The sequence below is a fragment of the Eretmochelys imbricata genome, chromosome 14, assembly GCF_965152235.1.
Source record: "Eretmochelys imbricata isolate rEreImb1 chromosome 14, rEreImb1.hap1, whole genome shotgun sequence".
Lineage (NCBI taxonomy): Eukaryota > Metazoa > Chordata > Testudines > Cheloniidae > Eretmochelys > Eretmochelys imbricata.
In genome coordinates, this window is record NC_135585.1 from 41,248,005 (window position 1) to 41,274,749 (window position 26,745).

Genomic DNA, 26,745 nt, shown 5'->3' on the forward strand with positions numbered 1-26,745 from the left:
GGGCAAACAAAGAAACAGCAACCCTTTTTCTGATCACTTCTGAGTTTATTTCTGTATTTAATGCCAAATGGCCCAGACAAGAGGACCCTTTAGCATCCTCTAGAGACCCTGTTCTAAAAACACTTTGAGCCCAGATTATGTGAATCATTTAAAAAAAAGAGAATTTGCTCAAATAACACTGCCTCATGTCCACCAAACCCTCTTTGCAGCTGGGGAATCTTAATTTCCAATTATCCTGTAAAAATACAAAGCGGTGCTGTAAAGAAAAAGACATGCTTCCAGTGGCAAGTCGTTCATTGATGTTATTGTGTAGTACTGGAACTGTGTTAGCACGTGCCGGTACACGTCTGGGCTCTGGGGCCAATGGTGCTGTATTTCAAGACATCCCCTGCCCTTAAGAGTTCACAATCTGTGTAGATGAGGAGAGAAAGCAGGCGGACACAAACAAAGGAGGACGGACTCAGGAATCAGCCTGGCACAGGAATCGCAATAAGCAGCCATTGCACAGCCGCAACCTGGCCCCTTGCTCCTAAAATAAGCAGATTAATCAGTACAGTACAGAAACCTCAGCCCCGTTCACAAAGTGACTGATACTCCAAAGCCTCCCTCTCCAAGGGGCTCTGCCCTCTCTGCTCCCCTCCAGTCAAACAACTTCCCAGCCTGCCCAGCGCTATTGACCACCTCCGTAACCCAAGGAGTGACTAGGGCAGCAGGGGAGAGGCTAGTTCTTTAGCTGGAAGGTGAGGAACAGAATTCCAGCTCCTCCCTGGCTGGCCATTCCCAGCCATCAGGGCCCACAGGGGCCTAGATCCCTCCGCAGCTCCCAGCTTCTCTCCAGGGAGAGAGAAAATGGCTCATTCTGGGCTCTCTCACTGGGAGACAGTTTCTAGCGGGTGAAGGGGAGCAGAGCGGCCGGGGACTGGAGATTGTTACCTGGGGGCACAGGGGCAGTGAGGAGCAAGGCAGCTGGAAACTATTTACTTTTCAGGAAGTCGGACAGGGAATAAAAACTTTTCCTTTTTGTGGGCTGGGGGGTGGCTGCCTGGGCTGAATGGGGCTCTGTTCCCCTTATAGGGTAGGTGGCATGGGCTGGATAGCGGTGGATCGGCCTGCGGGGGTGACAAGTGTTTGGCCTCAGTTTCCTTTGTTGGAAGGTACTGAGCCGAGAGTTGCCTGAGACAGGGGTTGCGTGCTCTGCTGAGGCAGTGGCTAGGTTTAATTCAGTGCCGCTCATTCTTTCTGGATATTGGAGAAACCCTGGGGGTGCGAAGCAGACACGATGGTGACCTTTTTGGGGAAAATGACTGTTGGAGATGTGGATTTGAAACCTCATTTCTGAAGGAGCCAGTCTGAGCCAGGACACCTTTCCCACCACCCAGAAGAAAGGGAGGACTCTCTCCCCAGTGAAAGAGGCCCTCAGGTAGCAGAAGATGAGGGACTTGCGATCAGCATCGAAAAGTGCCACCTGTCCCCCTTCATAGTCCAAAGAAACCCGGATCCTCTGGGGGACCCAGCTCAGAGAGAGAGGGATTTCTTCAGACGAGGTGAGTGCCCAGTACTCACCTCTGCGCAGAGCTACAGAGAAGATCCCTCCCTCAGGGCTATATTTGACCGGTCCCTTCCTCTTCACCGACTCTCTGGCTACCCCCACGGCCCAGCCTCCCCCTTCGCCCACCTCCAGCTCCCAGTAATGTCTCCCTGAGGTGAATCCCTCACAGCCCAGCACACAGAGAGAAGAATCAAATCTCTTGGGATTGTGGGGCAGATCCTGCCAGGCATCTCCATATTTCACATGTTTCCGATCCTCAGACAGGATGAGTTTGGGATGAGCCGTGTCTGGATCCAGAGTCACATTCACTGGGGAGAGAGAGAGTCCGAGTGTTAGGGGCAGAGCTCAGCCCCGGGGGAGGCTGGGACCATTTCTCACATTCCTCAGTAGCCCTGTCCTGGCTGGGACCCTCCCTGATTTCCTGCCTGTCTCAGGTCCTAGGGAGCTGCCCCTGCAGGGGGCTGAGCGGCCATTTCACGGCAGCTCCCTTCTGCCAGGCACTAGGAGGCACTGTAAGAACTGACTCTGCATCTGCTCCTACCGGGGCTGCTGTACCCCCACAGCTAGGGTGGGAGTGGGGGCAAAGTTGAGTGAAAGAGGGAGAGTTTTCAGCTGTCCACTGGGGAAACCCTCTGGCTAGCCCAGAGGGAAGGGGGGAGGAGGGGACAGCATGGGGAAATGGAAGTGACACTGGGTGGAAGGAGAGACCCACCGCCTATGGGGAAGGAAGACAGTGGGAACCCTGTGGAAGGGCACCCAACCCGTGCAAGGGCACCCAGCCCATGGAAGGGCAGGAAGTGTGGGAATATGGCATCAGAGTCCAGGAGGAAAAGACAAGAAAGCAATGGGACTGGAGGAGAGAGAATGATGGGAGTCATGCCCCAAGGAGACACTGGGAGGTGGAGACATCACACCACTGACTCCCAGCGCATCTGTATATCACCTCTTCTCAGTCGTATGCTTAGAGCAGTAATGGCCTCTCCACCCAGCCCTTTTCCTACAAGTCTCCGGAGGCGGGAAACTACCATGAGGTGGAAAACTGGCTCTGTTTGATCCCAGACTTTTCTTCTGCAAGTGAATCCAGATCCGCAAACCCGTCTTCTCTTCGGTTCTTCTCATTGTTACAATATCCCCGGGAAAACTTACCCTTTTCACCTACGTTTTCCATCTCCTTTGCCAAAAATTGACTCCCTTCCACCTCCAGCTCAAATACCAGGATGTCTAGAGAGAAGACAGGGGGAGAAGAGATGCGTTTTCATACACTCATATTTATGATAAGGTTTCCTACAACTGACATGCTTTATTTCTGTGACACAAACACAGGGGAAGGGAGCTCAGATACCCAGAGAGAGAAACAAAGGAAGAGAGCGTGAATAATAAAATTCACTCTTGTTGTTGTTGGTTCTCTATTGTATTTTTGTAGGCATATTTTGTGATTCCCCATAATTATATTTGTGATTCTCCATGATTAGTCCCTCACAATTTAAAGTACAGGGCACTACCAATTAAAAGATCTTTCGGGTCTCTTGTTCACTTGCAAGCTGCTGATGGTGTCTGCGTAAAGCTTGTAAACTACTCAATTGCTCTAAGTGATACTTTGTAATTGATATTGACATTTTGTGACAACAACTGTTCTTAGAAATGACACAGAGACTCCCACCCTCTGTAGTTTTATCTCACTTTACATATTAAAAGACAGGGAGTTTCAAATGAATTAGCAACACCCCAAAAGTTAAAAAGACAGTAGAATAACTGTGATTAAGATAAAGAACGTATGTGAATGAATGATTGGTTCAGATGAATAATGGTAATGAATGAATGGTTCGGAAGGTGCCAGCCTAGGAATTCAGTATCGATGGGCCGAAGAATGCGCAGAGTGGAGACAATCAGATGACCCCCAGAGGGCAGACTGGAATCCACCCAACAGCCTCAAGGATGGGAGAACTGAAGAACAAGATAACATCTGGCAGCACGGAGCCGTCAGGAATGTGCCATCTGCTGATTGATTCAGCAACAACATGATGAAGCAATTCCCATGGACTGGCATAGGAATAAATTCCTATAAAAATGGACTCTAGAAAGTGAGAACTTTGAGTCTGGTTCTGCTGCCACCCTCCAGGAGCATCGGATGTGCATCTGACACGGACTTGGCTCCACTCTCGTGAACAGGCTACCTGGCCAGTACTCTGTCACGGGCAACTTCTAAGCTGGTTAACTATAACAACTAAGCAGAATGAATGTATGAATGGATATGTGTATAAATAAGGTATAAGTAAGGAATTGTAGTGACATAGAATTGTGTGTTTTTATCTTTGTATTATATTTACAATAAATGCGGCATTTTGCCTTATCCCCTTTACAAGATCAGATTGGTCTTATTTTTATGATATAACATTTTCTCTTCCCTTGGCCCTTCCCGGGAATGTATAACCTATTTTTTTACTATTATTGAGTTGGGCTTGACATCAACACTGTTTATCCAGAGCCCATGTCTTCCCACAGTGACATTTTGATTTGCACTTCTTGATACCTTTGAATTCCCTCAGAAACTTCTCCAGAATGATCCTTTTCTGGGAGAAATCACAGATTCTCTTTTCCAGCTCAGAAGGACTCTCCACCGCCACTTGGGCCTTCCCTTTCTCACACCTAGAGAGAAACAGGCTTTGCTAAGGAATCGCAGTTTGCTGTGTAATTATGCATTGGTTATGTTCTGATCATCCTGGAAGTGAAAGCTGGGAAGTGGAGCAGCCTGTTGGATAACTTGCTCTACTCGGGGCAGGTAGGCCCAGCTCCACAAAGTTACTTGGGCAACAAAACCTCAGATTTTGGTGCCAATGTCCCGATTTTAGGTGCCACAATCCATGTGCTCCAGCTGCTGCCAAACCCTAAAGGCACCTAAATTTGCTCAGCACTGACATTTTCACAGTGCAAGTGCCCTAGGTGCCTATGTTCTTGCTTCTCACCAGATGTCCGGATGCCCAAGCCCCAGAACAGTCCAATAACTGGGGGAAGAGAGGCATTCCTCTGCCTAAGCCTCCCGTGCGGCCCAATTTGGTAACCATGCTCAGACATCACCTCTGCTGGATTGGGTCCCTATTGGCATAGGTGGCACATGAGTCTTCCATTTGGGGAGATTCACACGCCGGAAGCTCCCTAGAAGTGAGGCGGGGGCCACTGGTGGCTGGACCATGGCCCCACCCTAGAGATCATGCCCCTGAGACCCTGCCCCTATTTGGCCTCTTCCCCTGGAGGCCCAGCCCTGGCCCCATCACTTTTTCCTACTTATGCAAGCAACCCGGGGGCGGCGGGGAGGGATGGAGAGGAGCAAGCGGTGGGCAGGGAGCGGCCTCGGGGGAAGAGAAACACAGCGGGGGTGGAAAGAGGCAGGCAGGGCCATGGGGGAAGAGGTCGAGTGGGGGTAGGGCGGAGCGAAGGCAAGGCCATGGTCCAGGCACCAGTAGGGGACCTTCCCACTTCCATGGAGCTTTGCTTCTGGTTCTCCAAAGGCAGTGGCTGGCCAGCACGCCTCCAGACAGGTGACCCGTGCTGTATCTGCAGCATTTCCCCCCTGCGTGGCCAGCCTTTTCAGGAGGCTCAGCCTTCCCTGGCCTTTTATACGCGCCACCCATGCCTATTGGAGAACTTACACAAAATGGCTGGGGTGAGAAGAGACTCCTTCAGAACTTCTAGCCCAGGGCTTCCAGTAGTCACCGTGGACATTGGAAACCCCCAGTTCAAGTACTCCCTCCAACTGAGGTGGGGGAGGGTTAGGCCCAGACTGCCAGACATATTTAGGTGCTTATCTTCCACTGAAATCAATGGGAGTGAAGGGCCTAAATACCTTTGAGGTTCCGGGCCCCAGAAGTCTAAGTCTGGTGCTGTTCAGGCTCTTAAGTCACTCAGGCACTTTTGAAAACTGTGTTGTCAATCTTTTGTTTTCGGTGGGGTTTTTTTAAATTGGAAAAAAAGGAAAATACTTTCTTGAAACCCAAGTAAATAAATGAAAATAGGTACATTAAGGAAAAGGAAACGCTGCTTTTTGAAGCTTGTGGAACAAAAATGACTTTGCCATGTTTGTATTTCTTTCCCCGTGGGTTTTTTTTTTGTTTTTTTTGGGGTGTGGGGGGGTTGGTTAATCATAAAAACATAAGAACGGCCAGACAGGGTCAGACCAAAGGTCCATCTAGCCCAGTGTCCTGTCTGCCGACAGTGGCCAAGGCCAGGTGCCCCAGAGGGACCAAACAGAACAGGGGACCATCCAGTGACTCATCCCCTGTCTCCCAATCAACTCTACCCAGCATGTCTTTAAGCAGGGAAGATTAGTGGCTGGGAAGATGCATATGCAAGCCCTTTCCCAGCACCGTGAGGGATCAGAGGAAGTGAGGAGCCACGTACCTGCTCAAGATGCTTCTGATATCCTAGAGGGGGGAGAGAGAGAGAGAAAAAGAGCTCCGTATCACAGGGACATGAATCAGAGCTGACAAATTATCTCGGTGCCCATTAATTTTTTTATTTATCTCACACGTAAACCAGAGCAATAGAAGCCTCGACATACCTGCTCTAAGGTTTGAAAAACCGTACTCAGAGAAGCGTTATCAATAGTTCATAATCGAGCTGGAAGGGCATATCAAATGGGGACCCACAGGGATCTCTCCTGAATCCAGTTCTAGTCAATATCTTCATAAATTATTTGGACAACGGCAGAAAGAGTACACTTATAAAGTTTGTGGACAAAAGCAAGCTGGGAGGGGTTGCAAGTACTTTGGAGGACAGGATTAGAATTCAAAATGATCTGGACAAACTGGAGAAACGGTAGGAATTAAATAGAATGAAATTCAAAAAGGACAAATGCAAAGTGCTCCATTTAGGAAGGAACAATCTGTTGCACACATACAAAATGGGAAATGACTGCCTAGGAAGGAGTACTGCGGAAAGGGATCTGGGGGTCATAGTGGACCACAAGCTAATTATGAGTCAACAGTGTAACCACTGTTGCAAAAAAAGCAAACATCATTCTGGGATGAATTAGCAGGAGTGTTGTAAGCAAGACACAAGAAGTTATTCTTCCACTCTACTCCATGCTGATTAGGCCCCAACTGGAGTATTGTGTCCAGTTCTGGACACCACACTTCAAGAAAGAGGTGGACAAATTGGAGAAAGTCCAGAGAAGAGCAACAAGAATGAGTAAAGGTCTAGAAAACATGACCTATGAGGGAAGATTGAAAAAAATTGGGGTTGTTTAGTCTGGAAAAGAGAAGACTGAAGGGGGACATGATAACCATCTTTAAGTATGTAAAAGGTTGTTATAAAGAGAAGGGTGATAAATTGTTCTTAACCAGCGAGGACAGGACAGGAAGCAATGGGCTTACATTGCAGCAAGGGAGGTTTAGGTTGGACATTAGGAAAAGCTTCCTAACTGGCAGGGTGGTTAAGCTCTGGAACAAATTACATAGGAAGGTTGTGGAATCTCAGTCACTGGAGGTTTTTAAGGACAGTTTAGACAAACACCTGTCAGGGATGGCCTAGAGAATACTTGACCCTGCCTCCATGCAGGGGACAGGACTACATGACCTCTCGAGATCCCCTCCGGTCCTACTTTCTATGATTCTTTTTAACAGTGTAATCTCAGGGATATCCTCTGTACCTAACTGCTTAGTTAACTGTACTTCCCTGTCACAATCACTTTGGAACACAAATAAGTGTAACAGTAATTAATAATTATCATCCTCATGCCCAGATCTGTGTTTGAATGAAGTAGCCACATGGGCCTCGGTATTTGGCTACACACCATCCCAATGCTGCTAAGTTGGTGTTTAAGTTGGTTAGCATATCTGCCTTCTAAGCCCTTCTCCTGGGTTCTTTACCCAGCCAGCAGAGGGCAATGATATTGGTAGGAGAGGACGTTTGGCTTTCTGGCAAAGCACGTGATTGAGGTGCAGGAAAACTCCATTCAGCTCTTGGGCACAGGCAGAGTTGCACTCACTTAAGGCACGGCTACACTGCAATCCGAGGTGTGACTGCATGTGCAGCATGTGGGGACGTACGTGAGCTAGCTCCAATCAAAACAGCAGTGAAGCTGCTGCAGCAGCATGGATTATACACCCCAGCTGGGACCCTGGGTATGTACTTGAGCAGTGAGTCCATGGTGCCACCTGCACTGCCCTGGCTTCCCAGCAATTGTTATTGGAGCTAGCTAGATCAACGCTGACTCAGGCGTGTCGACATGAGCTGCCGTCACACTCCTGCTTGCAGCGGAGACGTACCCTTAATCTCGCTGGGTCTCAGTTTCCTATGTTGGATCATATTAAAGAAGTTCTGTATTAAAATCACAAATGAGTTTGATTCCCCAGAGTTTAAATTCCAGGGTATTACTAATTAAGAGGTCTCTTGGTTTTTGGTACTGTTTCTCTCCCTGTATGTGTGAAACTTGCAAGCTGCTAATTGTGTTAGTACATTCTAAGACAGAGTCTATTCTCAAAGCAATTCACAGAGAGAGAGACTCAAAGCAATACTCTAACAACAGAAATAGCACCCAGAGACTCCCCACCCTTTTGTTGTATTAACAATTGTGATTAAAATAGAGATAGAGGATGTATGTGGATGGATGCTTGGTGTGGATAATAACTGAATGATCAGGGAGGTGCCAGCCTAAGAATCCAGTGTCCATCGGCTGAAGAAGGCGTCAAGTGGAAATAACCAGAGGACACCCCCCCCCCCACCCCGGAGGGCAGACTGGAATCCACCCAACAGCCTCAAGAATGGGAGAACCAAAGAACAAGATAACATCTTGGAGCCGTCAGGAATGTGCTATCTGCTGATTGATTCAGCAACAGCATGAAGCAGCAATTCCCATAGACTGGCATAGGAAGAAATTCCTATAAAAATAGACTCTAAAAAATGAGAACTTTGGGGGTCTGATTCTGCAAACCAACTTCCAGGAGCATCAGATGAGCATCTGACAAGGCCCTGCTCCCTCCTCATGTCCAGGCCACCTTGCTAGTGGCTTGGCATGAGCAACTCTAAGGCTGGTAACTATGATAACAACCTTGCAGAACCTGTGTGTGTGTGTGTGTGTGTGTGTGTGTATGAATGAATGAATGTGTGAATAAATATGAGATTGAATGGAATGTTATAACTATAACTAACTGCTTACTAGGATTCTTTCTGTATTCACAATAAATGTGGTATTTTGCCTTTTTCCCTTTAATAAGATCCTGCTGGTTTTTATTTTATTGGTACAACACCTACTCACAAGAGGAGGAAAATTCATTAATAGCAACAGAATTTGTTTAAAAAATACACACTGTGAGCTCTATACCGAGGTTTGAATTTTGCACTCCATGACTCATGAGTTTTATCCTCTCCCCCTTCCCCAAATGCCTTGCAAGAATCAGGGGTCTCACCTGCAGGAATTCACTCGCGGGCTGCTGGCACTTCCCCTCCATCTCACTGATCAACTCACTGAGACGGGAAATCTCCGCTGAGAGTTTGGTGACATTTTCATTCTGCATCTTCCCAATCTCCTTTTCCAGGCTTCCCAATTGGGCCAGCAGGAGTCGCTCTTGTTCCTCCAACAGCTGGCGCAATTGCAGAATGTCAGACATGATTTTCCGTCTCTCATCATCCGTCTTCTCCTGTCACGGACAGACACAAATAAGGAAAAGGTAGGGCAGGGGACATGTCGTGGCATACCTTGCACCAGATGTAAATTAACTAGGGCTGTCAAACAATTCAAAAAATCAACTGCAAGATTAAAAATAATAATCAGTTTAAATCACACTGTTAAACAAGAATAGAATACCAATTTAAATTTATTATAAATATTTTTGGATGTTGATTTCAACTACAACACAGAATACAAAGTGTACAGGGCTCACTTTACATTGTTTTTTTTTTTTTATTACAAATATTTGCACTGTAAAAAAAGATAAACAAAAGATGCAATCTAGAAGTCAAAGCATGAAGGGGCATACAAATGTTTAGCCTATCTGACACGTAAATACCTTGCAACGCTGGCTACAAAATAAGAAGCAAGCAGCATTATCTCCCATAAAGATAAACAAATTTGTCTTAGTGATTGGCTGAACAAGAAGTAGGACTGAGTGGACTTGTAGGCTCTAAAAAGTTTTACATTGTTTTATACTTGAGTGCAGATATGTAAAAAACAATTCTACATTTGTAAGTTGCACTTTCATGTTAAAGAGATTGCACTACAGTACTTGTATAAAGTAAATTGAAATACGATTTCTTTATCCTTTTTACAGTGCAAATATTTGTAATCAAAAATTATAATATAAAGTGAGCACTGTACACTTTGTATTCTGTGTTGTAATTGAAATCAATATATTTGAAAATGTAGGAAACATCCAAAATATTTATAATACATTTAAATTGGTATTATTGTTTAACAGTGAGATTAAACTGCAATTAATCGTGATTAATTTTTTTTAATTGAGGTAACTAAAAACAAATTAATCACTTGAGTTAAGTGCAATTAATTGACAGCCCTAAAAGTAACATATTTTCATTGACCCCCCCATGGCCAGATGTGCACATTCAAGAGAATTTCATTGCCACTTGTGAAATGTCAACAGGGCCTTTTGATAGAAACTCCCCCCACGCCAGTAGATCAGCGTTTTCCCCTAAAGCTTCTCACTTTGGTCATAATGTCTCTTAATGCTGTGTTGGCCCTAATTTGTCTTTCTGCTGCCTCTTCATGTATCATCTGATCAATGGGCTCCAACAAACCAGATTCTTCCAAGAGCAGGTTTCAGAGCGACAAGGGCAGCAGTTTATTGGGACAGAAGCCGAAGGAAGGGGTGAAAATCAGTATAGATCAAAACAAACAATTTAGGAGAATCACGATGCTCATGCAGAGACAAAAGAAAGACACACACCAGACATGCCAAATCCGAGGAAAAAAATGCAGACATTGGACTTGGTTTTGGCTTAATTGGCTTATGTGTTGCTTATTGGCTAGTTTTGGGCTTGTAGCTTGTTGCTTGTTTGGCTTGTTGCTTCTTTTTTTTGATTGGCTCCCAGCAAGCAGGGGCAAGGGGGAGCACGCAGGGCAAGGGGAGGAGAGAGTCAGGGGTGCACAGTGGGCCCACCACAGTCCCAGACTGCACGCCAGGGGGATCTAGTCTCACAGAGTGTTGGGGTTCTTAGGGATTGGCTTGTTTTGGCCTTGTTTTGAAATGGGATTAGCTAGATTTTTGGCTTATTGTGAAAGTCAGGGTGCTTATTTACTGCGTGAAAGTGGGCAACTGTGATGCACACACGGCTGCAAACATGCATGCAAAGAGCGAGAGGAACAGAGGAGCTGTGCAAACCCAAGACACACCCTGGAACAGGGCCACTTGCCCCAGGAGCTGAAGAGTGTGGGGCTAAGCCAGAGGTCCCCAAACTGTGGGGCGCTCCCCCCTTCAGGGGGTGCAGCGGGGCCTGAGCCAGCCCCCACAGGGGGCAGGGAGGGAGTGCCGCCCAGCCCCTCCCCGCCCCCAGCTCTGCTCCAGTCCCACCTGCAGCCACAGCCTCAGCTCCCAGCCCCGCACCTGGCCCCTCGGCGCAGCTCTGCTTCCAGCCCTGCCCCCCAGGCCCTGGCTGTGGCTCCAGCCCCAGCCTCTCCCCCCATCCGGAGCCATGGCCCCACTCCCAGCAGGAGCAGGCTTGGACAGGGATGGGGGGGGGGTGCGACCTTCAAAAGTTTTGGGACCACTGGGTGAAACCAATCCAGATTTTGGACAAAGCCCCACCTGAGGGGAATCAGGCAATTGCCGGCAAAGAGCAGATAGAGGTGGCTGTCCTCAGGGAATGGCTAGTGCAAAGAGGAAGGCAATGTCTACACGTACAGCGCTCTATGTTCTCCTATTGCCATAAAAAAAAATCACCCGTGAGCAGCATAACTTATGTCGGTGGGAGAAGCACTGTGAACATATCGGCGTAACTGACGTCGCTCGGGGGGGGTGGAATATTCACCCCCCTGAGCGACAGAAGTTTTGCTGACCTAGGCAGCAGTGTACACATAGCTGCAGAGGAAGGCTCCGGCAGGACTATGACACCAGGAAGCTAGGAGGGTAAAGCCCAGTGAGCAGGAGGCTCAGGGCGCTGGGAAACCCTGACTATGTTTGGGAATGGGTGTCAGAGCTCCAGTGAGGGGGAACATTTGGGAGATCAGACCAGAATGGAAGAAGAGCCCGGGGGGGGCAGGGGAGGGAGAGAGAAAGTGCCCGAGCTAAATATCTTCCATAGCTGGTCAGGATATTAGACAGACACGGTAGGTGAGGTGACATCTTTTAGCGGACCAGCATCTCAAAAGCTTGTACGTTGCACCAACAGAAGTTGGTCCGATAAAAGATATTACCTCACCCACCTTCTCTCTCTCTCTCTAGAGCTAAATATGGACTTTTTCTTTGTGTTGTTGGAATGGACTTTGGCTTGTTGTAAACTGGTTCTGGTATGAAACTAGGGATACCATTTACCAGAGAAAGCCTCTGAGAGTTCTTAAAGGATCCTGAAGAGAGGGAAAAATGGAGGGGGGGGGGTCGGCCTTCAGAGACACCCTTAGTCAGTAAGCAGTAGTCGTGTTATTCCCCCCCACCACCAACCTACAGATTCATAACAGGAACCTACCAGGTATTCCTGGCTTTTCCCCTCCTTGGCCTGTCTGTATTTGAGGAGTTTTTCTCTCTCTTCCTTCAGGGTCTGCAGTTGTGTCCAGATTCGTTCCTGAGCAAAGAAACACGGTATGTGATCTGTTCTGCTGGGAGGGGCATCCTGGCTGTCTTCTTCACAGAAAACAATTTAAATAAACAAAACCTATGGATCTGATTCAGACTTTAGAAAGAATTTACACAATGTATTCAACTTTACAGGAGTTGCTGGTGCAGTTTGTAGGAAAACTCACTTCTTAGAGCTTTTGAATGTAACCAGATTTGCATCTCACAATTTACTGGATTGTTTTATTGGTTAGCAGTATTATAACCCTGGTCTGGATAATCCATGTAACCCAGAGGCTCTGAATAGTCCACTGTGCTGGTTTATGATTGGCCAGGATGTTTTGGAAGGAAGAATTGAGTTGTTACTCTTAAGAGACTGAAATGACTGGCACAGACAGAGGCAGAATAAATTTCTCTCTGGTTGGGCTGTTTTTCTTTTTCCAGTGAGAGGCTACCCGCAGCTGAGCCGCTATAGCAGATGAGAGATTCATTCTTCATTTCCTTGCGTGTGACTGAAATACTACCCTGATGGTTGTATTTTCTAATGGACAACCTACCCCGAATTTTCAATTATTGAGGGACAGTCTTCACTCATTGATATATTTGCTTTCCACAACCCACTCTCTGTATATCTTTTCATAAGTGATGTACCCAAAAACTTGGATGCTAATATCTAAACTGTATTGTTAAATGTATTCACTTAAATTTGGGTTATTGCTGATTATGTGCTACGTATCTTATGACTTTTAAAACAAACCCTGTATTTGTGGATAATCTAAGCACTATACCCAGATGTACAGACCCTCTTTTCTTAACCTGTGTACTATGTAATTTTTTTAACCTTAGCTTTAATACATTTTTTAATCTGTCCTGCTCCTACAGAACCTGGTTACAAAGAGAGCTGTTAAACAGGCAAAAGGCAGCATGACTTAGGTCTAATTCACAGACCCTAGGGTGACCAGATGTCCCCATTTTATAGGGACTGTCCTGATATCAGGGGCTTTGTCTTACATAGGACTCTTAACTCCCACCCTGATTTTTCACACTTGACATCTGATCACCCTAACAGACCCCCTACACTAAAAATAAAGCCTTTAAAGAACACAGATTAGTAATTCCAAGGTCAGACTTTATCCAATTCCTGCCAGCTGGGTTTCGAATCATTGATGGTGTTTTCCTACCTTGTACTCCTGGGCAGCCTCTTCGATTGGTATCACAGGGTGGTCTCTGTGAGCCTTGGATTTGTCACACACCACGCAGATGGGGCTTTGATCCTCCTCACAGAAGAGTTTCAGAGGCTCCCCGTGTTTCTCACACACTTGCTCCCCCTCTGGATCTTTCCCTGCTTGTAACTTCAACTGTTTCACTAGCTCCACCATGTTCGCCAGCTCCCTGTTGGGCCTGAAGTTTCTCTGCTGGGCGGTTTCTCTGCACTGGGGGCAGGAGAAGTTGGGCTCCGACTCCCTCCAGCACTGGCTGATGCAGTCTCTGCAGAAGTTGTGCCCGCAGTGGATAGACACCGGGGCTTTGAAATACTCCAGACAGATGGAACAAGTGGCTTCATCCTGGAGTTTTTGCACAGCAGCCATTGCTCCCTGCACTGCAGATGTGGGGGACCAAGTTAGTTTCACTTCTCTGGTACAGCCCAGCTGCAGGTTTCATTTCCTGGATCCCTCTCATTGGCTGAGCTCCTGTGACCCTGGCTGTGCTGGGAGCTGTGTGATTGTGCTGGTGTACAACCCCGTTGAGTCCTAGAGAGGAGAATACATCTCTCTGGTCCTTCAGCCCAGGGGTTCTCAATCAGGGGTACATGTACCCCTGGGGGAACTCAGGTCTTCCAGGGGGCACACCAACTCCTCTAGATATTTGCCTCGGTTTACAACAGGTTACATAAAAAGCACTAGCGAAGTCAGTGCAAACTAAAATTTCATACAGTGACTTGTTTGTTACCTCAGTTTCCCTAGAAACCAACCCAGGATTACACTTATATTGGTTTTATTAAATGCCGCTATTGGATCAAACAGAAAAGGGATGGAGATTATTCATGCACGCACACATTCCCCGCATTCATACCCTCATGCACCCCCACAGGTGGAGAGTTACCGGAGACGGCAGAGGAACCCGAGAAGCCGAAGCATAGTAGATCTGGTGTGTCCGCCTGCAGTCACGGATCCGGGCCAGTGAGCAAGTCAAGAAGCAGGAGGCTTGTGTGCATGCCTTCCTTTTGCTAGAACTGGGTGGCTCCTGTCACATACACTGAGTTTTTCCTTCTGTGTCCATCACCGAGAAGCATTCCCAGACCTTGTTCCTTTCATGCATACCAGGTTCTTCTTTTCTTTACAGGACTCCGTGATCACCTTCTCAGGGCAGATTACATCAGACAAACCTGGCTCCTGGCTCTTTTCTCCTTGCAGTTCCTCTCCACCCAGTCCCACATACACTCCCTGGTTCACACTCCCTTATCTCCCACACATACTCCCTTGTTCACACTCTCTCTGATCACCTGATGGAACATTGCAAAGCTTGGAGGTTATACAAAGTGGTAACTGAAAAGGTTACAAAGCTTGCACAAGTTACAAAACTTAAAGGGCTATGCTAACAATAACTAAAGTTACAAAGTTTGCAAAAGGTTACAGAACTCAATGATCATACTAGCAATGACTGAAAAGTTACAGATCTGACAATCACATTCTACTGGATTGAGCGGTGGCTTTACACAAAACATTTCCCTCCCCTTGGTCACCCAAACTGTGGTGATCATCCAAAGGGGGATGGCATGCCGCCGCTCATCCATGCCAGTGCTTCGATTGCCGGAGCAATTCCAGATTTTCATTACACGTAGCATGTCCACAGTAACAAAAATACATATCAAAATATTGACCGGCGGATGTAATGAGTGTCAAACAGCCATTCTCATGTACTACATTGAGATGAAAATCAGAGCATTCGGTGGGGAGGTGAACAATCGGTAAAGAGGCAGTAATAATCTTGATGTATCACAGGCTTTTGGACAGAGGTGGCCACCAGGGGGATAGGTGTGTGATTGACAATTTGGCAGGAGGCGGAGGGGTAGGGAGAGGGAGGGGTCTGATTAGAGTTACAAAGGGCTGTGCGTATGGTTTGTTGCCTAATGCAATATCCCCCCTTTCCCCAAACACCATACACCGTAATGCTAGCAATGAGACAAGCGCTACAAGACAAACATGAGATATGAAACACGAAACACAAAACACAGAACATCAGACAACATAGAAGTTTGTCACCACAATGCACCATGGTATGTTCCAATTGTACTTCAGCTGGTACCAGCTCTCTCTGGTGCTCTGAAAAACAGAAGCTGCGAAAAAGACTTAAACATTGTAAACCGTAGAGAGGAACATGGAGTCAGGGTGGTTCCCCCTTCATGCTTGAGCTGTCCCCAATGGACCCACTTCCTATGGGGGCTTTGGTCAATTTGGAACACTATCACTTCCCTTGGTATGTCTTGCAACACCTGGGTCATGTCTGCGACTACTGGTGCCCACTGGGGGGTCACTGCATTGACTCTCCGATAGTCGACAGTCAGTCTCCGTGAGACATCATCAGCTTTCCTCACAGGCCATATGGGGAAGTTAAAGGGGAAAGTCATTCTTTTCACTACTCCCTGCCCTTCCAGCTCTCTAACTATCTCTGCTACTGCCTGGCATGCCACAGTGGGGATAGGACATTGTTTCTGTGGGGGGACCGCTGGTCCTTCTATTTTCACTGGTTCCCCAGTCCATTTACCACAGTCCAGCTTGTGAGCCACCCATGCCTGGGGAAAATGCTTCCTCCATTCCTCCTTGCTATCCCCGGTCACTGCCGCCACTCCCAACATACTACCGTCAGCAATCCGGTATCTCCCTTCCCTACTTCAGGGGTCCAGTCTTTCTTTGGGGTCCTCTATAAACCTTTGTTAGCACAATCAACCACTATTCCTCCCTCCCGCAAGCAATCTATGCCCAAAACTGGTTCTGTAGTTGCGGGGCTATAAATCCAGGGCCATCTTCGGGTATGATTCCCCACCCGGGTGACCAGTCATCCCAACACTTGTCCTTGCACCAAGGTGCCATCAAATCCCTGGATCTCAATGGTTCCCTGGATTGGCACTCCCGGCACAGGGCAGGGAAGCAGTGAGACAGCCATGCCGGTGTCCACCAGCGCCAGAAAATCTAGTTCAGATGTCTCAGGGTGCTCATATGGCGCCCCCACCCAAAGGTGCGACTGCAACTTTCCTGCCGAGTCCACCTGGAGAGGTCCCACCCAGGTCCATCCCTGGGTGCTTTCCTCTCCCAGTTATTGGGAGCTCAGAGAGTCGGGGCTCCCCTAATTTGAGGTTGCTTTTTTGGCCCAAATATCGCCTCCTGGCTCTGGGAGCTTCAACTCCAGCTGAATACAGTGGAGTCCTAGGGACTCCGTGGGTTTCCCGTCCCATTGGCCCATGGGTTCCCCCTGGTCCTTTAAGGCCATCCACAACTGTATGCGGAGCTGACTGGTGTCCCATGGGGGGCGCCTGTGTTGAGGCGCTGGGGGTACAGCCGCAGCAATGGGAGCAGGAATCCCAGCTCCCAGCTGACCAACTGCTCTGGTGGCCTGGCGCGCCACTTCCTTAAGGTGTGATATGTCTAGGGGCTCTCCCTGCCTCCACACTCCCATAGCCATCTGAACATCTTCAGGCAACGTTGCTGCACTAAGCCTTAATTCGGCCGTTGGAACCACGATCTCGGACAGGGTCCTGGGGATCGCTCTCCCCAGGGCACGGGCCGGACACCACCCAGTTAACAATCCCGCTAATACCATTCTCCCCACAAAGACGTCAGGGGCCTCCCCCAAAGCTGGGGAGCCTGCTGCATACTGGGGGCTGACCTCCTGCAGTGCCTCTCCTTGAGCCAAGTTGCGAAAAGCACGAACAGGGACTGCCACTGTCCAGCTGCCTGCGTCCACAGTGCGATACCCATATCGCATGCCGGTATGGTGGATGCCGTCCTCCACAGCTTCCTAACCTCCCCTGGCTTTAACCCCTTCCTAACCTCCTCTGGGTTTAACCCCCTAGAAACTGACACACCCATTCCGACAATGTGCTTGTCTTGGCTGGCCCTAACCCCTGAGCCAGAGAAGTTATCTCCGCAGGGGTCAAGGCTATTTCCTGCATAGTTACCCCAGTTACAGGTCTCGGGCTCCCTCCCTGGGCGGGGGGCCATGCTGGAAAGTTAACCATTGCACAGCTGCCCCCGGGGCTAGCCGAGCTCCTGGCCCATCTGGCAGCCATCCCGGGTCAGGGTCATACCATATGTCCCCGTTCCAGTCTCTGGGGTCATATTGGAGCAGCGCCTTTGTCCCCGATCCCAGGGGTCCTGCTGCTCTCCCACCTGGACAAGTCCCCTGCTCTAACACCAATCCCCGCAAACACTCCACCTGGATCTCCAGCTCCTTAGATTGTTCCCTCTCTTCCTCGGCCTGTTCAGCTCTCTCCGTCACCCTGACGGCGGAGATTGCTAGCTGCTGACAACTTGCCCCTGCCGCTTGTGCCTTCCACATATCCCTTCCCGCCCTTATTCGTTCCAACTCCTGCTTCACTTGCACAGTTTCAGAATTATAATCACCTTTAGCAGTTTGCCAAGCACAACAAGTTTGCCACAACAACCCTATCCTTAGTCTTTGAATCCGGATGATAAAACTCACAATATTCCTGGTATGTAGTTTCTACATCCACCATGGTGTCCCCTGATGAAACTGTCCCTGGGACCCAGCGGTCAACACCCTTGGAGTGGGCCCAGAGGAGGAGATGGGGAAATTTTGCCCCCTTCCCCTCCATTGTGGATTCGGGGGGGCTTTTCCCCTTTCTAAACAGTGGCATCGTGCCCAAAATCAGGAAGGGGGAGCAGGTGCACCGCGGCTCCTAGGCTACCCATATGCACTCTCTACTCCATGTCACCCCTTTCCTCGAGCGTACCTGGAAGGGGGAGCAAGAGCCACACATGCTCTCTACTCCTTGTCACCCCTTTCCACGAGTGTACCCTATCGGTGGTTGCCTGCATTCCCCACCACTAACGTTACCTCAATTTCACTAGAAACCAACCCAGGGTTACACTTATATTGGTTTTATTAAATGCCGCTATTGGATCAAACAGAAAAGGGATGGCGCTTATTCATGCACGCACACATTCACCGCATTCATACCCTCATGCACCCACACGCTCATGCAGGCGGAGAGTTACCGGAGACAGCATAGGAAGCCAAGAATCCAAAGCATAGTAGATCTGGTGTGTCCGCCTGCGGTCACGGATCCAGGCCAGCAAGCAGGTCAAAAAGAAGAAGGGCTTGTGAGCATGCTTTCTTCCTTTTATTGGAACTGGGCAGCTCCTGTCACATACACTGAATTTTCCTTCTGTGTCCGTCACAGAGAAACATTCCCAGACCTTGTTCCTTTCACTCATACCAGGTTCTTCTTTTCTTTACAGCACCCTATGATTGCCTTCTCGGGGCAGATTACATCAGACACACCTGTCTCCGGGCTCTTTTCTCCTTGCAGTTCCTCTCCACCCAGTCCCACATACACTCCCTTGTTCACATTCTCCGTGATGGTGTGATGGAATATTGCAAAGCTTGGAAGTTATACAAGTGGTAAGTGAAAGGACTACAAAGCTTGCAAAAGTTACAAAATTTAAAAGGTCATGCTAACAATGACTAAAAGTTACACAGTTTGCAAAAGGTTACAGAACTCAATGATCATACTAGCAATGACTGAAAAGTTACAGATCTGACAATCACATTCTACTGGATTGAGCGGTGGCTTTACACAACAACCCTGGTCTATGAAAAGTTTGGACCAATAACTAGCTGCATGTCACTGTTTGTCTGAATGTTCGATGCGCCTAGGCTGGGAAATTTGGATCCAACAAACACTGGGTGAAAGCACCTGCATATGGCCTAGCAGAGACATGATCATTACTACTGTTGCAATTCCAATGGCCTGTAACCCACCTCGAGCTCACTGAGCATGTCAGTAAAATACAAACAAACCCTACACTGGTGAATCAAGTAGTTCTGATGGCTCCTGGGTTTATTGCTATATTTTACCCAGCAGGAGACAAGAGAAATTATTGTGAGGCAATAAAAATTTCAGCATCTTTACAGCTGTGAAGGCACAATCCACTCGATGAAAAAACAAAAACGCCTGCAGCAGCCAAGGATTGTGGGAACCATAAAACAAACCTCCATGGGCTTGATATGAAAATACCTTTGTTAAATTCTAGACAACACTCATCAAAAGTGAAGATTATCAATTGTCTTCTGCCCCTCCCCTTGTCCCAAAGGTTCCCCACCTGTGGACTGGCCTCCCTCACTCGGGACCTTCCTCTTAGTCTCTGACTACGCAGACTGTTAGAGTCCTTCGGGATCATAGAAAACAGTGAAAACCAGGCTCATCAGTGTCCCTGAGAGTTCAGTTGGTTGGTTTTTGGGTGGAAAACAGGTCACCAGCAGTGTTCCCTCTAAGCTGTGTGCGTGTGCGGGCGCACACAGATCCTAAACCCTGTGCATACGGCAAAACACCGCACACACAAAAATTTGTACAGAAGCACAACAATTTGCACGGAGGAAAATTTTTTGCGCACATGGCCTGTCAAAAATGAGAGGGAACACTGGTCACCAGCCCGCTTTAGCTTCCAGGGTTGTAGAAATGAGGATGTCAGCTGCTAGAGAAGCCTATTTCATGGCCTGCAGTAGGATATTTTACCCTGTGGATCAGGGACAGAGCCTAAACTGGGTTTCGCTGTCCCAGAAACAGAACCAAGAGTGGACTCTCTCCCCATTGAAAGATGATGGTGGGAAAGTGAAGATCGGGGCCATGCTGTCCGCACTGAAAAATGCCAGCTGCACCTCGTCATAGTCCAGACAAACCCGAATCCTGGTGGGGATCTGGCCCAGTGACACTGTGGTCTCAGGGGAGGTGCCAGCCTTGTATTGACCCCGCTGCAGCCACTGCACAGCCCAGAGCCCCTCCTCAGGGTTAAAACTGAATCCCACATTCCTGGTCAGAGACTCTCTGGCCACCCCCACAGCCTCATCATCACCCATCCCCACCTCCCAGAAACGTTGGGAAATCGCTTCCAGGGTTGTTGGGCACTTGCTTCCGTGTCTTTCTCCGTTTCACATGTAGCCAATCAGCAGGCCCGTTACATCAGGGATGAGCCGTATCTGGATCCAGAGTCACATTCACTGGGGAGAGAGAATCGGAGCGTGAGGGGCAGAGCTCGGCCCTGGGGCAGGATGGGACCATTTCTCATACTCCTCAGCAGTCCCATCCGGGCTGGGACCCTCCCTGAGTTCCTGCCTCTCTGTCCTGAGTCTCAGGGAGCTGCCTCTGTGCTGGGGCTGAGCAGGGATTTCACCGCAGCTCCCAGGGCCTAGAGGGGCTGTTATAGCTTCAGATTCTGCATCTCCATCTCCTCCCCTGCTGCATCTCCCTGCTCCCCATGCTGTGGCTCCCCACTCCCAGCCGCAGGGACTGGGCAGGGCAGGCAGCAGAGCATGGGGTGGGACCGAAGGGGCATCAGCCTCAGCCGCCTCTTGGGAGACACCCCCAGTCAGAGGGAATCAAGGAGCCAGCAGAGAGGGGAGCGCAAACCCCAGTGCAGCTGGGACAAGGGAAGGAGGCAGTAGCCCTGGGTGGAAGGAGGCGGGAGGGAGTTGGTGGATATGCCAGGGCAGGGCCCCCAGCCCATGGGGAAGGGAAGAGGAAGAGGCATTGTGAACAGAAGACCACACAATGACAGAGAGGATGGAGAGGCCTAGTTGGCAACCCAAGAGTCCGGGGGGGAAGAGAGAGGTGGGACCCACAGGGAGAGACAGAGAAGGGGGCGATGTCTTATGGACACTCCGAGAGAGGGTCACACCAGGCACCCACCCCCAATCAGCATAACAGAGGAGACAGAGCCCTCAGTCAGTCAGTACACTGCACAATAATTAAGGGGTTAATAATATATTGGAGTGCTCAAGGCCAGCCCCCTCCCCTGCAATGCTCACTCTCTATGGATGGGGGACTCTCTTTTGTTCGATCTCAGAAGCTTGTTCCTCAAATGAATCCAGTGCCACAAACTGTCCTTTTCTCTCAATCCATCTAAAACCCGACCCATAACACTACCCCCTTTTGCCAGAGATCCACTTACTTGCTGTCTGCAGTTCAAACACCAGAGCATCTAGGGAGGAGAGAGAGAGAAAGAGATTTCATGGTATCAAAATTATGTTTCATGCAGGATTTCCTACAAATAATCAGAATAACTGTGCTTTAGTTCTGGGCCACGAACAGAGGGGAAAAGGCAGGGAGACCCAGAAAGACAAATAAAGAGAGAGAGACAGTGCAAAATTCGCCCATGTGGAGATGGGCCACTATCAGGCTTATGGACCCCTTTCTGCACTAATAACATGGTTATAAACATGGCTTAAGTGGCATTTCTACAAGAGAAAATTCCTAGACAGCTCAGACTGGAAAGAAACAGACTCAGGAAGAGTAGATGGAGCCCTCTGCATTAGCACACAGTTTCACTCAACCAAGTATTTTGCAGTCCTCAAGAATTAGGGCAAACAAAGTGACAACGAATCACATTCAGACTACTGTTGTTCCTCCATAAATATCGTATATCTAGGGAAAAAATGTCTTAATAAATTCAAAACTTTGTTTATATTTCTTCCATGTTCTTAAATTGAATTTTACATTCACAGCTAATTGGACACAGCCCGTTTCCTCCAACCTTCACAGAGACCAGTCTCCATTTTCCTTTTTCAATCCCTGCTCACTACCTTGGAATTCCTTCAGAATCTCCTTTAGCACAATGTTTTTCTGGGTAAAATCACCAAGTCTCTTTGCCAGATCAGCAGACATCTCCACCGGCTGCTGGAACTTCCCCTGCTCACACCTGAAGAGAAACAGAATTCTCTAATTAACTGATTGTAAATCACGATTTTATCTGCATCTCAGATGAATTTCATGCCAGGGAAAGCTGCTGGACTGCAGGGCTTGGAGGCTGGACTGTTCTATGTATCCCGGCCTCAGAGCAGGTACCGCTCAGGCAATGGCAGCACAAGCTTCACCCACAGCGGCCCAGTTTGTTTCCAGCATGACCCGGAGAGAAACGACATCGAGGGGAAGTGGAGCAGGGAGATGGGCCAACAGGCTGCATTGACTCTGCTAAGCTTTGTGGTGTGGACACCTGCCCAGCCAGAAATGGATGGAGACCACTAACCTAGGGGTTCTCAAACTGGGGGTCGAGACCCCTCAGGGGGTTACAAGGTTATTATATGGGGGGGTCGCGAGCTGTCAGACTCCACCCCAAACCCCACTTTGCATCCACATTTATAATGGTGCTAAATGTTTTTAATTTATAAGGGTGGGTCGCACTCAGAGGCTTGGTATGTGAAAGGGGTCACCAGTAGAAAAGTTTGAGAACTACTGCACTAACCCCAGATCACCTCACGCAGGGCGCCAAACGGACACAAGCTGAACATATTTGAGCACTGCTGCTCTGGAAGGGTCCATATTCCCATTCCCCGGGACACAAGAGATTTCATGAATCTATTCGGGATTATTAACCTGCCCTCATGCTTCATCATCTAAGGGTATGTCTACACTACGAAACTAGGTCGAATTTATAGAAGTCGGTTTTTTAGAAATCGGTTTTATATATTCGAGTGTGTGTGTCCCCACAGAAAATGCTCTAAGTGCATTAACGCGGCGGAGCGCTTCCACAGTACCGAGGCAAGCGTCGACTTCCGGAGTGTTGCACTGTGGATAGCTATCCCACAGTTCCCGCAGTCTCCGGAAATGAGATTCAAAAGTTCGCGGTTCTTTTCCTGTCTACCTGGCCAGTGCATCTGAGTTGAGAGTGCTGTCCAGAGCGGTCACAATGGAGCACTCTGGGATAGCTCCCGGAGACCAATACCGTCGAATTGTGTCCACAGTACCCCAAATTCGACCCAGCAAGGCAGATTTAAGCGCTAATCCACTTGTCAGGGGTGGAGTAAGGAAATCGATTTTAAGAGCCCTTTAAGTCAAAAAAAAAAAAAAAGGGCTTGATCGTGTGGACGGGTGCAGGTTTACATCGATTTAACGCTGCTAAATTCGACCTAAAGTCCTAGTGTAGACCAGGGCTCAGCATCTCGAATAAAGAGCATCAATCCCAGGAGTAATGTCAGCAGAGGGGAGATTTGAATCTGAGGGGTGGCCCTGCCCCGCACAGTTGGCCATGGTACCCTGAGGAGATGTGGGCCTCACATGGCGCTCAAGCCCCTGCCACGCTCAGTGACGTGTCCCTGAGAGTGAGACGAAGCCACATACCTGCTCAGGGTGCTTCTGATGTCCTGGGGGGGGGGAGACAAAGAACAAAGAGCTCAGTTACAAGTGATAACTACGAGAAGGACTTCGGCTGGTGGAAAAAAGAGTGGGGTGGGCCACACTGTGATCCTGGTTCAGGGGTGGTTGGTGGTGTCATGAGGAGAGCAGTAGCTGGCCTCAGATGATTTCCAAAACAGAGTCCCCCTCTCTCTCCGTGAAATGGGGATCACATTATTTAAATAATATTTCCCTGCCTCAGGAGTGGTGGATGAATTCATGTGTGTTATTAACGGGCTCCGCTCCCCCAGTTATGTGGGCCTTAAGTGGACCCAGAACACTGTAAAAAAGACCATTAAAATCTAAACCCTACAAAGGGGCCCCTCTCCTGGGATCCCACAATCCTAACAACACAAGACTGATGGCCCATCTGCCCCGTGTCCTGTTTTCTGACAGATGCTTCAGAGGGAATGAACAAAACAGAGCAAACTCAAGTGATCCATCCCCAGTCCCAGCATCTGAGAGTTAGAGCTTTAGGGCCACCCAGAGCATGGGGTTGTGTCCCTGACCATCTTGGCTAACAGCCATTTATGGACCTGTCTTCCATGAACTGATCTAATTCTTTTTTTACTCCACTTATACTTTTGGCCTTCACACCATCCCAGGACAACGAGGTCCACAGGTTGACTGTGAGGTCTATGAAGAAGCACTTCCTTATGTGTGTTTTGAACCTGCTGTCTATTAAATTTCATTGGGTAACCCCTGGTTCTTGTGTAATCGGAAGAGGTAAAAAACATTCCCGTTCACTTTCTCCGCATCAGAATGAGTTTATAGACCTCCACCATATCCCTTCTTAGTCACCTCTTTTCTAAGCTGAACGGTTCCAGTCTTTTTAATCTCTGCTCAGATGGAAGCTGTTCCAGATCCCTCATCAAATTACTAATAATACAAAAGAGAATAATAAAACAGAAGCAAGTGGAAGTGATTGTAAACCAGCAAATTCACATTTTAACAGTAGTTCCTAACAATTAAATGAGGTACCATTAAAGAGAGAGCGAGAGAGAGGATTCCTATGTAAAAACTAGAAATAGTGAGTTCCACTGTAGTGTTAGGATCCTGCACTCCAAGCCACATGGGTCTCCCCGTTCATCCATTTCCCAAATATCCCCAAGGCTCTGAGGTCTCACCTGCAGGAATTCACTCGCTGGCTGCTGGCACTTCCCCTCCATCTCGCTGATCAGATCACTGAGATGGGAAATCTCCGCGGAGAGTTTGGTGATGTTTTCATCCTGCAGCTTCACAATCTCCTTCTCCAGCTCTCCCAGCCGGGCCAGCAAGAGTCGCTCTTCTTCCTCCAGAAACTGGTGCAGCTGCTTAAATTGAGACACAATTTTCTCTCTCTCAGCATCTGTCTTTCCCTGTAAAGAAGAGGCACAAACAGGGAAAGGGCACGTCAAGGACACACCGAGAGGCAGGGGAGATTTCACAGAGCCCTGTGTCAGCAGGAGGGGGAATTTCTAAATATTCAGCACCTCAAAAGCAGACAGAAACTTTCCCCATGTGACCAGAGACATTTTCCTAGAAAGTCCCACCTCGCCCTAAATTCCCTTCCCATCTCACATGGCTTGTTTCTCTTGTGATCAGTGACCTGTGACAATCTCAGTCCTTCGAACAGTAGAAAGGGCAGGATTCAGAGGTACGTGAGCAGAGACTTCCTGAGAGAGACTGAACGGGGTAAAGAAAACACAAAATAAGAAAACAAACTAATACTCCCAAGTTTCACTGAGGAACCTCCAGATATTCACATGCCCTGGAGGATGCCCAGCCACACCTGTGGAGAGCCATGAGAATTCAGTGCCTAAAAGCTAAGTGTGTTAGTGCAGAGATCAGGATCTCTAGTGCAGCCTCAGGCCATAAACTTATACCATGAAATCAAGAATGAAGCAAAGACAAGCACAGCTTTGAAGACAAGGGAATGTAGAGTTAAGGTTGCGTCTCCCACGCACGCTGCCACCCAACCTTAACTCTGCCCCCTTTCCACTCTGGCTTGAGGAGCACCTGTCTCCTCGAACGTGCTCACATCACTTTCCCATGTGCGTATCCAAGATGTATGCATATTTACAGAGCCTGAAAGACCATCTTATAACTTCTACGGTGCTGCTTCCCTGGTGTGGCCCTGGAGCCGGTCACCAGCCAAGGTGAAATCCAATCACACCCAGCTCAGTTTGGGGCTGATCAGTGCTATGATCTGAGCCATAGGTGGGCACAGAAAAGTTATGAGAATGGGAGACGAATTGAATGTCAGGTTATTTTTGTCTGAGCCCTTCACCTCTGTAGCCCATTGGCCACTTGACTCCTGATTCAGTCCAATAACTCTGTCTCAGGCCTGGATGGGGCACCGTGATTTTCCAAGACAATGTCAGGTGGGTTTTAGAGCACTGTGAAGCCATCAGCGCTTAGCATGAGAGCTTGGCTGTCGCTCAGCTATTGACTCTCTAGTGCTCATCTATAACAAAGAGAGAGACGAGGGGTTGAGGTGATCCCTTTGATTGGAGCATCTTCCGTCAGAGAGAGAGAGAGAGAAGCTTTCGAGCCACCCAGAGCTCTCCAGCCCAGACCTCAAGAACAGCTTTGGATAGTGTGCAAGCTTGTCTCTCTCACCAACAGAAGTTGGTGCAAAGATCTAATCTCCCCCTCTTGTCTCTCCAGTATCCCGGGACTGACATGGCTACAACTGCACTGCATAGAGTGAAACAGAGAGTGTGTGCAGACACAGACAAAGATCAAGCCTGAAGCCGAGCCCAGCAGGCCTCTCTGACAGCTGGGGATGGACCATTAACACAGCCTTGACACTGCCAGAGCTGAAGGGAGGAGGTCGGGCCATGACCCCACATCCCGTCCATCCCGGGCAGAGGGGAGCACAGGCTGCACCTGCTGCTGGATTCGATCAGCGTCTGTCCTGCTCCAGGGCTGCCCATTGCTCCTGGGGAATCTGCCCCAGAGCCAGGCAAGGAGTCCCAGTCCCACCCCAGCCCACAGAGGGGAACAGAGACAGACACACACGATCCCCAACCAGCAGCACACAGCCCCAGAGAGACACAGAAACCTCCCTCACTGACCTTCATCCCCAC

At 48.7% G+C, this 26,745-nt stretch overlaps 2 protein-coding genes across 2 annotated transcripts in view; both read right to left on the minus strand.

Annotated features, from left to right (window-relative positions):
• The window catches only part of LOC144274842 (zinc finger protein RFP-like), a 49,325-nt gene that overhangs the window by 21,057 nt on the left and 1,523 nt on the right, over positions 1-26,745 (minus strand). The window contains exons 3-4 of the mRNA XM_077833941.1: positions 24,802-25,032; positions 23,621-23,643 (exon numbers count right to left, since the gene is read on the minus strand). Of these exons, the coding sequence (XP_077690067.1) occupies positions 23,621-23,643; positions 24,802-25,032 (254 nt within the window). The remainder of the gene's footprint in view (positions 1-23,620; positions 23,644-24,801; positions 25,033-26,745) is intronic.
• LOC144274841 (E3 ubiquitin-protein ligase TRIM7-like) lies at positions 25-13,889 on the minus strand. Its single transcript, XM_077833938.1, has 7 exons — positions 13,449-13,889; positions 12,182-12,277; positions 8,953-9,183; positions 5,945-5,967; positions 4,080-4,195; positions 2,696-2,770; positions 25-1,857 (listed from the first exon to the last, which is right to left on the minus strand). Exons 1-7 carry the CDS (start codon positions 13,854-13,856, stop codon positions 974-976), a joined length of 1,833 nt encoding a protein of 610 aa, XP_077690064.1. The 5' UTR covers positions 13,857-13,889; the 3' UTR covers positions 25-973.

Bases quoted from the DNA above. Each gene is read 5' to 3' on its own strand.
- LOC144274841 (XM_077833938.1), bottom strand. From the start codon at position 13,856: ATGGCTGCTGTGCAAAAACTCCAGGATGAAGCCACTTGTTCCATCTGT. The intron at 5,968-8,952 runs GTGAGACCCCTG...TCCCCCCTCTAG, and splicing joins CCGCGAGTGAATTCCTGCAG to GATATCAGAAGCATCTTGAG. The intron at 1,858-2,695 runs GTAAGTTTTCCC...CTCTCTCCCCAG, and splicing joins GGAAAACGTAGGTGAAAAGG to TGAATGTGACTCTGGATCCA.